Source organism: Gracilinanus agilis, chromosome 1 (genome assembly GCF_016433145.1).
Source record: "Gracilinanus agilis isolate LMUSP501 chromosome 1, AgileGrace, whole genome shotgun sequence".
NCBI lineage: Eukaryota > Metazoa > Chordata > Mammalia > Didelphimorphia > Didelphidae > Gracilinanus > Gracilinanus agilis.
This window is the reverse complement of record NC_058130.1, coordinates 502,247,864-502,260,981: the sequence shown is the minus strand read 5'-3', so window position 1 is coordinate 502,260,981 and position 13,118 is coordinate 502,247,864. Positions and strand designations below refer to the sequence as shown.

Below are 13,118 nucleotides of genomic sequence, written 5' to 3'. Positions count from 1 at the left end.
CCAGGAATCAGGTTAATTCAAGAGCAGTTCCTCCACTCCTTTGTCTTCAACTCTGTATTTAGAAGAACATGAGAAACTTTAGTTTCTCTGCATTTTGAGCTGACAGAGATCCAAACAATGTTTAAAAAGTGAAAGAATGCTGATGCTCTGTTAGACTTTGGAAATGCATGTCAGCCTATAGCTGAGCCATAAGGAAAACTATACATCTGAATCAAGGAGTGGGATAGGGATTTATATTCTTTTAAGGACTAAGCACTATGCCTTGAATTTGCCTTTCTTGATCTACAGTGCCCTGAAACCAAGCAGAAGAAAATACTGCCATTAATATACCAAACAGGTGACCAGGTCAGGTAAGAACAGGGCACTTAAATATCCTGATGCTTTCTAAAAATTATATATATATATATATATATATATATATATATTTAATTTATTATATTTTTATTTAGAATATTTGTCCATGATTACATGATTCATGTTCTTTCCCTCCCCTCTTTCCTCCCACCTCCTGGAGCTAACAAGCAATTCCACTGGGTTATTCATGTATCATTATTCAAAATCTATTTCCATGTTATTCATATTTGCAATAGAGGGAACATTTAACATCAAAACCCCAGTCATGTCCCTATTGAACCACATGATCAATCATATGTTTTTCTTCTGCATTTCTGCTTCCACAGTTCTTTCTCTGGGTGTGAATAGCGGTTTTTCTCATAAGTTCCTCTGAATTGTCTTGGGTCATTGCATTGCTACTAGTAGAAAAGTCCATTACATTCAATTGTGCCATAATGTATCAGTCTCTGTGTAAAATATTCTCCTGGTTCTGCTCCTTTTGCTCTGTATCAATTCCTGGATGTCTTTACAAATATCCTGATGTTTTAAAGAAAAGAATTGAAGGTGGAAACATTCGTCAAAAATTTAAAAATGTTGATGAAACAGACTTAATCTGGAAAATGATACCTTCCAGAATTTATATTCCTAAGAAAGAAAAAAAAAGACTCAGTCTGGATTTAAAGTATCTAAAGATCACCTAATATTTTTATTGAGAGGCAAGGAAGAGAAGAGGATTTTAAATTAAAACCAATGTTTATCTGCCTTGAAATCCTTACTCTTTGAAAGGCCATGACATCAATCCCTTCCAGTTTCTTGGTGGAAAAATAAGGAAGCATGGGTGACTGACTAATGCTGGTTTTGAAGAATGATTCTCTTTATTTTAGCCCATCTGTTGAAAAATATAGCAGTGACAACAATATTGCATTTATAGTACTACTGATTTTAGATAATGCCTCAGGTCATTCAATTATACTTGATTCATTGTGTGAGAATGTGAGATGCAAATTTGTTAAGATGTGGATAAAGTTATCTGTAGCTACCAGTATATGTATGAAGATTGAAAAAGAAGACAATCTGGCCTCAGATACTTCCTAGCTGTGTGACCCTGGGCAAGCAAAAAAAAAAATTGCCTAGTCCTTATCACTCTTCTGCCTTGGAACCAATACACAGTATTGATAGTATTGATTCTAAGACAGAAGATAAGGATTTTTTTAAAAGACAGTTTAATTTATGCTGCTAAACACTTTTAAACAACAAAAGCATATTTTCTTCTTATCATCAGTATAGGTTTAGGTAAAATATTCAGCCATTTAAAAATTATTTTTAAAAATACTTTGTAGTAACCTTGAATCAGAAATGTATTTTTTAATCTTTTGGAGTTGTGATATTAATAAAAAAGCTTAAAAACTTATTGAACAATTTTTTCAGTGCACATTTCCATTGGGTTGACACCAATTGCCATGTAAGGATCAAATGAGTCAATCAATACATGTAAAGCACTTCTTACATTACATTTGCTCATAATATAATTTGAATTATATATAATATAATAACATAATATGTAGCAGAAAATAATACAGTAGTCCAATAAGATTCATTATTAGCACTAATCAAGACCTAGATGACTATTATAAAAGAGATTCTTATTTAGGTATGAGATGAACTAGATAGGTTTTGAAGTCCCTTCCAATTCTGCAATTCTGAGTGCAATTTAATAGTCTGCAAGTGTAGTATGATTAGCTACTAATAGCACATAGGTTATTGCTTGGTCATAAGGAGCAGCAGTGTTTTCAAGATTTTTTTATGTTTTATCTTTATTTTATTTTAATAACAAATTTTCACATAAGTTTTCCAAAGTTAAGAATTCATGTTATCCTTCCCTTCTTCCCTTCCTGCTCCTGGAGTTGACAAGCAATTCAATGTGGGTTAATGTATTCAAGATTAAAAGATAAAATTTTCTCCCTTAGAAACATAATTTATTCCCATGTCTTTTATGGATATATCTCTCCTGCATTATTTTAGGTTATAATTATCTATGTCACATCCCCATAATAGACTGTAAGCTTCAGGAAGGCAGGAACTTTGTCTTTTCTAAACTTTGTATCTCCCCCTGCTCCTAGCATATTCTATGCTCACAGTAGATGCTTAATGTTTGTTGTATTAAATGAAGTTGAATTGGAATAGCTAAGGACACAGAGATAATTGGAACCAATACCTATTTTTTCAAAGAATTATAATCAATTCAAATGCAGCAAAATCACTGCAAAATTCAACAAACTCAATTTCAACAGGAATTGATTGAGTGGCTTGCCAAGGGCACAACAGCAATGCTCTCGAGTTGAAAGGTAAAAGGAAGCCCCATTGCTCACTCCAGCTGTTTGCCAGTTGGAAAGCATTTTTCATCATGAGTAAACTAGGGGATAGTTTTATAGTGTTGCCAAAATGATGCATTTTACATAATGGGCCTCTCAACCAGCTCTGTTCCTTTTGTGTTTTGCATTTCCAAATAAATATGCTTCCTTTATGGACATTTATATATTCTAGGGGGGAAAAAATCACAGGATTTTGTGTGGCTTGTATACCAGAAATATACTAATATCAGGAATCATACTGCTGGGAAAGGAAAAGGAGAGAGAAAAGTCATTCATCTCACCTTGAGAAAGTGTTTGAGTTCATAGGAGGACAAGATCTGGAGGTCAGCTAATCTGGAGTAGTTTATATAATAAAAGAGGATGGAGGGTGAGGCACTAACCTAGGGATCAGTGGCAGGAAAAATGGCTCTGCTGAGCCTAGATGTAGACAGCAACTTTGGGGTTGTGATATCTAAAAAGAGGAAACCACCCAAACTACCTCCTATGTGTGGCTATGACATCTAGAATCTGATTGGACAGATATATATTTTTCCCCCAAATGAATTATTGGTTGAGCCAATTGGTTGATCCAACAGCATGACACTGTGGGGACACCCCCTCATTTGAGGTAATGTCCTCTGACATAAATCTGGCCCCATCTGCACCAATGAATAGCAGAGTGGTTTTTTGAGAGCCTGCTGCTTAATCTTTTAGAAAATGTTTTCATGAAGGCAGGGTACATGGGGAGATATCTGGAGAAATGTGGTTGCTAGAACTCAGGAGATTCTGGGCATCCTAAGGCTTGGATGGGGAATAGGGTTCTAGTCTAAGAGCCATAAGACCTGAGTGCTATCACTGCCTCCTTTGGGCATCCGTAAAGTCTGATACCTCTCCTAAATAAGCGATTAGGCAGTGGAGAGAGTGGGCCTCACCTGTTAATTGTGGGACTCTGGGGAAGTCATTAATAATCTCTGTTTGCCTCAATTTCCTCACCTGTAAAATGAGGGTGATAACTGCACCTACCTCACAGGTTTGTTTGTTAAGATCAGATAAGATCTCCTGCCTGACATACAACAGGCCCTTAATAAAGGTTTGTTCCTTCTCCCCTTATCTGTAACATAGAGAATGATGAATAGAGAACTGGAAGGAACCTTAGAGGCCAAAGACATGGAGACCCAGAGAAAGTTAAGTGACTGGCCCACAAGCAAATGAGAGAGGGGGAATTTGAAGTTCTTTGGGTCTAGAGGCAATGTTTTGTCCATCAGTCTCTCTGTCAGAAAGGGGGGAATGACTTTTGCCTCAGAGAGTTATTAGATAATGAATCAGATTCTCTTTCCCTTTAAAAGTTTATCAAAGTGGATAAAGCAATAGGATTGGGAATCAGCAAGCCCTAAGTTCAAATCCTGCCATCCTGGGCAAAACTATATAACAGAGTAGAAAGAATGCTGACAGGATCTGAGTTCAAATCCCAGTTCTAACACTTATTACCTTTGGGCCCCTCACAAAACCACTTCACCTCTTTGGACCTCAGGTTTACTCCTCTATAAAATGAGAATAATAACAGCACCTTCTATATAAAGCATTGTTGTGAGGATCAAATGAGATAATATAATATAAAAAAATTTTTTTGTAAACCTTAAAAGTACTATATCAATTCTAGTTACTAGTACTAAACTACTGTGATCATATAATTTACCATCCTATGCTTGTCCACAGACCTGGAGAATGTACAAAGCAACCTTTAGTCTATATAGATCATTTATGACATGCCTCTAATCAAGCAGAACCTTTCCTTCTTTCTTTTTCATTTTTTCAAAAGAAAATTGGCTCTGAAACACCATCCAGACAAGAATCCTGATAACCCTGAGGCTGCCGAGAAGTTTAAAGAGATCAACAATGCTCACACTATATTGACAGATTCGACAAAGAGAAATATTTATGATAAGTATGGGTCACTGGGACTCTATGTGGCAGAACAGTTTGGAGAGGAAAATGTTAACACCTACTTCATGCTGTCCAGCTGGTGGGCAAAGGTGAGACTACTTCTTTCCTTTAAAGGCTTCTCCTTTTGAAAATCTTGGATTTGTGTATCACTTTTTAAATTCTCAAACCTTTGTATTTAACTATACTATCATTCAAGTCTCACAAGCATTCATAGGCATCGCTTTCCCAGAAAGGTGCTATTTGAGGAATTTTCCTTTCTGCTTTAATTGATCAAACAATTAAAATACACAGCATGTCTTGTAACACTTCAAGATATTAATTATATTTGAAGTTGGAGCTTTGGGTTAATTCAGGCTCCCCTTTCCCCTCCAGTAATGACTAAATAAAAAATGAGTCATTTCTTAAAGCCCCCCCAAAAAAATTCCATTTGTGGATGACTGCTTAATAAATTATTTTAGAACAAATTTAGCTGTGTACTTTGCTATATATAGCACAGTCTACAGAAACAACAATAATCTAGGAGATGATCTGTGGTAATCGTGTCATAATCATTCACCTTGAGCCCTCTCTGAGGGAGTGGGCAAAAGGTAAGAATTGAGAAGTAGAAGGCCAGGTGAAGGGGAGAGAGGAGAAAGAGAGAAAGAGACACAGAGAGAGTAAGGGGGAGAGGGGGGAGAGACAGAGACAGAGAGAGGGAGCAGGGGGAGAGAGAGACAGACAGACAGACAGACAGATGTGCTCAGACAGACAAACAGAAACAGAGACAGACAGAGACAGAGAGAGTGAACTAAAATTTTAAGCAGATAGATAGTGGCAGTGGGGAGGGGGGGGTGGGAATCTGCATTTTAGGAACTCTATGACTTAGAATCCACTTGGATACACAGCCACCAGGTTTAGTTTCCAAAGTATTCCCAATATAAACACAAACTCATGTGATGATGGTGGCTTTAGGTCACCATATATCCGTGTTTGTGCATGGTTCTCTATATAGGTAAAGCCTAATGCCATGATACCTATATTTACATATAGACCAAACTACTATCAGTCAAGTTCTTGATGGCTCTTATCCACACAAGGATCAAACTTAATTGATCACCAACAAATTTTGCATGCTGGATGCCATTCTCATTCCTTCTTTCATCCACAAACCTAATAAAATTAGAAAAAGCAAATGAATGAAATGCTAATATAAATCAATTCTAGCAGTCCCCATCTTGGGAATGAATGGGCACATGAGGTCCTTGAAGTTGGGGACTGTAGCATTTTTGTCTGTGTCCTTTTAATACTGAGCCCAGGGCATGGCACATATCGAGGACTTCAGAAATCCCCACTGAATCCAGTAGGGACCCTGGCCCTAGAAGGAGTCGCCTCATCACTGCAGGCCCCAGAGAAGCAGTGGGCACAGGGAAAAGAGCAGTGCATAGAGTCAGAAGAGATTGGCCTCTACCAGAAATACTTCAAAATGGAATTGTTTGAAAAGGGCCTTTTGATTTCCTCTGGGATTACATCGTTTTCAGGAGGACTAATTGCTGGCCATTTCTCTTACTATCTGGGCTCAGAGAGGGGAGAACATCAATTCAATTACTTTGGGAAAACATGTATTAGTGCCCACTCTGGACAGTGCACTAGGCATTGGGAAACAAACTGATACTGATGAATGAGTGTGCAGTAATGCAGGATGTGCTCAGAACAAAGAAAGTATTCACAGCAAGCATTTATGTTTTCAAGGAAATCTGAGATTACTTTCAGCTGGAGAGGGGAGGGTTTAAGATCCAAAAAGACTTCTTGTGGGAACTGGAGCCTGAACTGAACCTGAGAAAGGTTTTTAGCAGATGGAGATGAGGGAGAAAATCTGTGAGGGAAACTTTAGAGGAACAGATATACACATATGTGTATGCATGTGAACGCAGATTTGTTTACCAGGACATCTCTTTGAGAAGTTACCTCTGTTCAGAGGCATTTGAATGCTGGTCATCATGTTCTGTGATGGGAAATACATATTTCCAGAGGACTCTGATATTTATGGTTTCTTTTTCTGGATGGAAGGGGCAGAGTTGGGGTGGAAAGGGAGGGAGGGAGGAGGTCTGGGACAGCCAATTTATGATAGGTGAGCTGTGACTCTGTAGGTCTCTGAAACCCTTCCCCAACTCTGAGAGATTCTGACCTCAATGTTGGTGCTAAACTTGAAATCCTGAGCCTTGAGTTTAAAATCTGGCTTACTACCTGTGAGCCTTTGGGTGAATCATTTAGAACATCTTTGGGCCTCAGTTTCCTCATCTGTAAAACAGAGGTTGGGGATTTGATGGCCTCTGAGGCCCCTTCTTTTGTGAGATCTATGATTTCTACTTTGTAACTATGGGACTCTGGCTGAGTCATTTAACCTTAGCCTCAGTTTCCTTATCTGTAAAATGGAGGAGATAATCATAGTATCTACTTCAGTGGGTTGTGAGGATAAAGGAGATAAAAATTAGCAAAACTTACAGTACTATAGAGCATGTCCCAAGTTTGTGAACATTAGCCATGACGATCCTCATAATTTCTAGGACTTATGCCAACTTCTTCAGAGCTCATATTCTATGGTATTCTAGAATATGGCATAGTGGTAAAGAATATTGAACTTGGAATCACAGGGTTCACTCGGGTTCAAAAATCTGAGTCCGGGGGGCAGCTGGGTGGCTCAGTGGATTGAGAGCCAGGCCTAGAGGAGGTCCTAGGTTCAAACCCGGCCTCAGCCACTTCCCAGCTGTGTGACCCTGGGCAAGTCACTTGACCCCCATTGCCCACCCTTACCAATCTTCCACCTATGAGACAATACACCAAAGTACAAGGGTTTAAAAAAAAAAATCTGAGTCCACAGCTGGCTTACTACTTGTGTGCCCTTGGTCAGCTCCTGTAGCTAGGTGGCACAGTTGATGGAACACATGGCCCAGAGTCAGGAAGGCCTGAGTTCAAATTTGGTCTCAGATGCGTACTGGCTGTATGACCCTGGGCAAGTCATGTAACCTCCTCTTACCTCAGTTTCCTCCTCTGTAGAATAGGAATTTTAACAGCACTTACCCCTTAGGCTCATTGTCAAGATAAACAAGAGAGTATACATGAAGTCCCTCAGCATGATGGCGGGCCTTTCTCTGCATCTGACTTTCCTGAGATGACCTCTAAGCTCCCTTCCAACCCTGGCCCTGTGACCCAAGACCCTGGGATTCCTGTGACCTCTTCGGGAATTTCCCTTCTCTTTCTTTGTCTCCTCCAGACGCTGTTTGTGCTCTTTGGCATCCTGACGGGCTGCTACTTTTGCTGCTGCCTCTGCTGTTGTTGTAACTGCTGCTGTGGACGCTGTCGGCCCAAGTCCCCACGGGGAACCGAAGCAGAATTCTACGTGTCCCCGGAGGACCTAGAGGAGCAGATCAGGCACGACATGGAAAAAGGTATGGGAAGATGGGTCTCTACAGAATCAGTGCCTGTTTGGGCTAGGCCCGGCCGAGGCCCTAGCCGTGAAAGGTAGGAAGTGCTGCTAAATGTCTGGGGCCCTCCCTGGATCTCTGCCATCGTACTAGCTGAAAGCCCATGGAACTCCAGGCTTGAACACCCCCTTTTAGGTAACCGGCAGGGACCTAGCTCCCAGCTTGCAAGGGGAACCCCTCTGGGAGAGGGGATAGTTCAGCCAATCAGTCAATAAATATTTATTAAGGATCTCCTATGTGCCAGGCACTGGGCTAAGTGATGGGGGCACAACAAGAGGCAAAAGGCAGCCCATGCCTACAAGGAACTAACAGTCTAATGCGGGAAACAAGAGGCAAACAAACATGGCCAAACAGGCTATGTGCAGGACAAATCCAAAATAAATAAGAGAGGGAAGGCAATATTTTATAGCTATATGCCAAGAGCATAATGCAGGTAAAGTATTAAACTGCATGTGTTGTTCATATGGCAACTGTGAACATAGGTGAGTGCTCTGGGTTCAGAACCTGCTTGATGTGAACGGTGAAATGTAGTTTGAAAGGGCACTGGATTTGTAGTCAGAGACCTGGGTTCACATCCTGGTTTGCTACTTATTATGTAAGTCACCTTGGTAAGTAATTTAACTTCTCTGGCTAGAGGTAAGGCATTTAATTTCTCTGGGTCTCATGTATAAAATGAGGACACTGTACCAGATGGCTTCTAAGGCCCCTTTCAGCTCTGTGATCCTGTGAATGGGGATAGGCTGCTAGCTGGTGCAGTGGAGGGAGTGCTGGGCTCGGAGTCAGGAAGCCCTAAATTCTAATCCAGCCTCAGGCTCTAGCTGTGTGATCTGTGGCAAGTCATTTAACTTCTGTTTACCTCAGTTTCCTAATCTGTAAAATGAGCTGGAGAAGGAAATGGCAACCTAGCCCAGTAACTTTGCCAAGAAAACTCCAAATGGGGTCACCAAGAGTTGAACACAATCAAAAAGGTGGAGAAAAGAGGAAAGGAAGGGAAGAAGATGGGCCTTGCTTTGAAATTCCTCAGGCAGGATCCTTTTCAGATGCTCAGTCTAAGACTCCTAAATAGAAGGAAATCAAAATTCTCTAAATCATCTAGATGCCTTGGTTTTTCTCAATTGTATTATTTCTGTCTGGTATTTATTAGAAGAAATCCCATAGAAGAATATATTCAGGAAGGGAAATAGGAGGTTCAGAGAGCTTATTTCCTAGGGTAAGCCATGAGTAGGCCGGATCTGGAACCTGGCCTCCTCCCCAAGGGCCTCTTGGTCTGGATCCACACTCCTAAGGTGTGTGGTCAGCTCAACATTGCACATTGTGGTGGTTGTTGTTTAATTGTTTTTCAGTCTCATCCCACCCTTCACAACCCCTTTTTGAGGTTCTATTGGCAAAGATACTGGAGCGGTTTGCCGTTTTCCTTCCCTAGCTGTGGAGGTCTGGATTTTGCCCTGCCTAGGTGGTTTCTGCTGATTCAGCACCTATCACTAGAATGTGAATTTTGGTGTGTGTATAATATATATTATATCATACATATGATATAATTTATAAATTATACTCCTTTGATCTTTGGATAGTTGGTATCTGACTTCTAGGTTCTCCTTTGCAATTTTACTTTCTGCTCTTGTTCCTTTATATTGGCTACTTATAACCTTACTTATTATTCTGACTAGAAGGGACTCCAGAATAAGCAAAAGTTTTAACACATTCTATCTGCCTCAGTTTCCTCACTTGTAAAACTGGGGAAATAATAGCACTTGCCTCAGAGTTGTGAGGAAGATCAAATGATGAGATTTTTAAAGTGCAGAGTATAGTAGTTGACACATAGTCGGCACTTAATGAATCTTTGTTCCTCCTATCTCTTCCTCCTATCCTTCCTTCTTCCCTTTCTTCCTTCCTCCCTCCTTCCCTTCCTTTCTTTTCCTCTTTCCCTCTCTCCTTTTCTTCCTTCTCTCATTCATTCATGATCTCTTCCTTTTTTCTTTCTTCCTCCCCTCATTTTCTTCCCTCTTTCCTTTTCTCCTTTTTTCCTCCCCTCTCACTTTCCTTCCTTCCTTCCTACTAAGACATATCACCACATTTTCTAAAAGTTTTCTTTATGTCCAAATATAAGAAATATCTAAGTTAGCAGACTTAGACCAGTGAACTATCTGGTTCCAAATTCAGTCTTTGGTTCAGGTTTAAAGATAGTTTCTGGAAGAGTATGATAGTTGCCATCCATGAGTAAATCTCACCTTAAACTCCTCTTCAGTAATAGAAATACCAAAGCTAGGGAGTCTAACACATAGTAAATGGTGCAATGCAGAGTTCTCAGAAAAGCTATGTTCTTTCCTTTTGTTAAATTTGTTTTGGGTTTGTTTGGTTGTTTTTTGTTTGATTGTTTAAGTTCCACCCAGTTATTGAATGGCCCCAGCTGGAAGTATCCCTGTGGCAGATTTCTTCTTGGAACAGGTATTCATAGCAGGAGCCAAATTCCTCCAGGTTTCCTGCCTCCAGGGTGACTGGAAAGGCTGGTCATTAATCTGTGTACCCCTCACTGTTTTCAGACCCGGCATGGAAATGCTCACAGTTTCCGTTTCAAAGGTCAGATTATAGACTAAGATACATCCAGGACCCTTTTGTCTGTCATTATTTTTGTCCAGAAGGAAAAGACCACTCCTTTTTCTGTGCATTTAAAAACAGACATTCTGTTGTCAGCACCTATGCTATGTGTGAATGCATTTAATTTACTTCTTTAAGATTTTCCCTCTGTCTACTAGGCAATCCATTTCAATGGAACATTGATAAGTCAGAGAGCATCCATGAGGGGACAGCCAAGGTGGCAGTCCCTCAGTCCCTGCTATATGAGGATCTGATGAATGAACTAGAGTTGTTTAGTCAAGAGAAGAGAAGAACTCTGTGTTTGTTGGTTTATCATATAGAAGATCGACTCATTCCCTTTGGCTCTACAAGACAAATTTTGGTTGGCTGTCAGGAAAACCTAAAAAGTTGAGCTTTTTTCAGGGAGCATCAGAGGGCAATAGGTTCTTCTTCATTGGAAAACTGAAAGCAGAAGATGGATGACCACATGGATATCACTATTCTTTAGTTGTTTCGATCATGTTCAACTCTTTGTGATCGCTTGTGGGGGTTTTCTTGGCAAAGATCCTGGAATGGGTTTGCCATTTCCTTCCTCAGCTCATTTTACAGATGAGAGAACAAAGGCAAACAGGATAAAGTGACTTGTCTCCAGGGTCACACAAACTAGTAAATGTCTCAGGCCAGATTTGAACCCAGGTCTTCCTGATTCTAGGCCAAGCACTCTGTCCATTGTGCCACCCAGCTGCCCACATAGGCATATTATAGTGGAAATCCTATTCAGGGACAGTTTGAACTAGATGGCAACTGAGGTCTCTTCTGACCCTGAAATTTGCTACCTCTGTGAGACTTCTGAAAGATTTGTTTAGCTTACAAATTAATACACAGTGAAAGAAAATTCTTTTATAGATAAAGTGTTAGAGAAAGTCCATCTGAAAGCTATTCCTTGTGTGTGTTTCAGTTCCTGTGTGGAAATATTGCAGATGAATCCTGCCCTGATGGCATTTAGAGGACTTTGAAAGGGACTATCAGGAATGAACTCTCTCATGTTACTACCTCTGCTTAATGGTAGGGGTCTGAGGCTGTGGTTCCTGCTCCTAGGGAGCTGGAGGCTGGTTTAGCAGTTCTGAGCGATGGTAGGGCTTAAAGGCCATTGGCATCTGCACTAAGTTCAGCACTCACAAGGTCTAGGGAGGGTCAAGCTGGGCCAAGTCAGAAACAGAGCATATTAATGCTCCAGTACTCACCAGTAGTGGGATAGCAGGCCTATGAGTGGCCACTGGTTTTCCAGTGTGGGGGAGATAGGGAGATCTATGCCTACCCCCACCATGCTTGTGAGACATTTCTGGCTTTGAGAATTTTGCTTTAGTAACTTGGAAAGAAAGAAAAAAAAAAGGCAGCCAACATGAGTTTCTTATTTAGTCATCAGTTTGTTCCTTCTTTTCATTTCCTTTCAGGACTAATAATAGGATCTCAGGCATTGGCAGGGCTTAGAGGGCAAATGGTCCAAATCTTACTAAGTATAGGAATTCCTTCTACAGCATTTTTAACTAGTCACTCAGTTCTGGCATATAATATCCTGACATCATAGATTTAGTGTAGGAAAGGATTGTTGAAGTCATCCAGTCATTCAGTCAGCAAGGTGGTACAGTGGAGAGAGCTCGAGGGCCTGCTGTTATGGCCTGAATTAAATTCAACCTCAGACCCCTACTAGCTGTGTGACTCTGTTTGCCTTAGTTTCCTCATCTGTAAAATGAGCCAGAGAAGGAAATGGCAAAATACTCCAATATCAATATCTTTGCCAAGAAACCCCCCAAATGGGCTCATTACTGAATTGACTGATTGACTGGGACTGCCTGACTGAGACTATTACTTATTGGCTGAAAAACTAAACAAGTCAAATAATCATCAAGCATTCATTAAGTACCTAGCGTGTGTCAAGCAGTGTGCTAGACACAGGGCATACAAAGACATATGCAAAATAGTCCTTGCCCGCAAAAAGCTTATGCCCTATCCAGGTCCCTTTACATTTGACAAAACTAAGGCCTGATGCGAGTTTCTCAAGTTCCACAGCTAATACATGGAAGGTCCAATGCCACCAAAACTAGTGATGTCTCTACTGCATGATTTGGGGGATTCTAATTGTTTTTCTAGTTTAAACAACATCTAAATGGACATTTGGACATTCCAAATAGAGAAATTTCTCCAGATAGACTCTGTCATATATTATCTGAAATTTATTACTTTAAACTCATTTTCTTTCTTTTCTCCCTTCAAACTACTCCCTTTTTAACGTACATTAGATGAGGATATTACAAGAACAGAATAGTCAGTGTCTATTACCAGAGAAAGAAGACTTCACTCAGATTATACAGGGTGTTCTTAAGGGAGGGCTGGAATGCTTTTATGTGAATTATCTGGCTCATTCCTTCAAATAAAGCCTGGGACGTTACCTTGA

The 13,118-nt window shown here is 40.3% G+C and overlaps 1 protein-coding gene across 1 annotated transcript in view; it reads left to right on the top strand.

Moving 5' to 3' along the window:
* The window catches only part of DNAJC5B (DnaJ heat shock protein family (Hsp40) member C5 beta), a 54,279-nt gene that overhangs the window by 23,932 nt on the left and 17,229 nt on the right, over positions 1–13,118 (top strand). The window contains exons 2-3 of the mRNA XM_044657988.1: positions 4,504–4,717; positions 7,879–8,053. Coding sequence (XP_044513923.1) covers positions 4,504–4,717; positions 7,879–8,053 — 389 coding nt within the window. The remainder of the gene's footprint in view (positions 1–4,503; positions 4,718–7,878; positions 8,054–13,118) is intronic.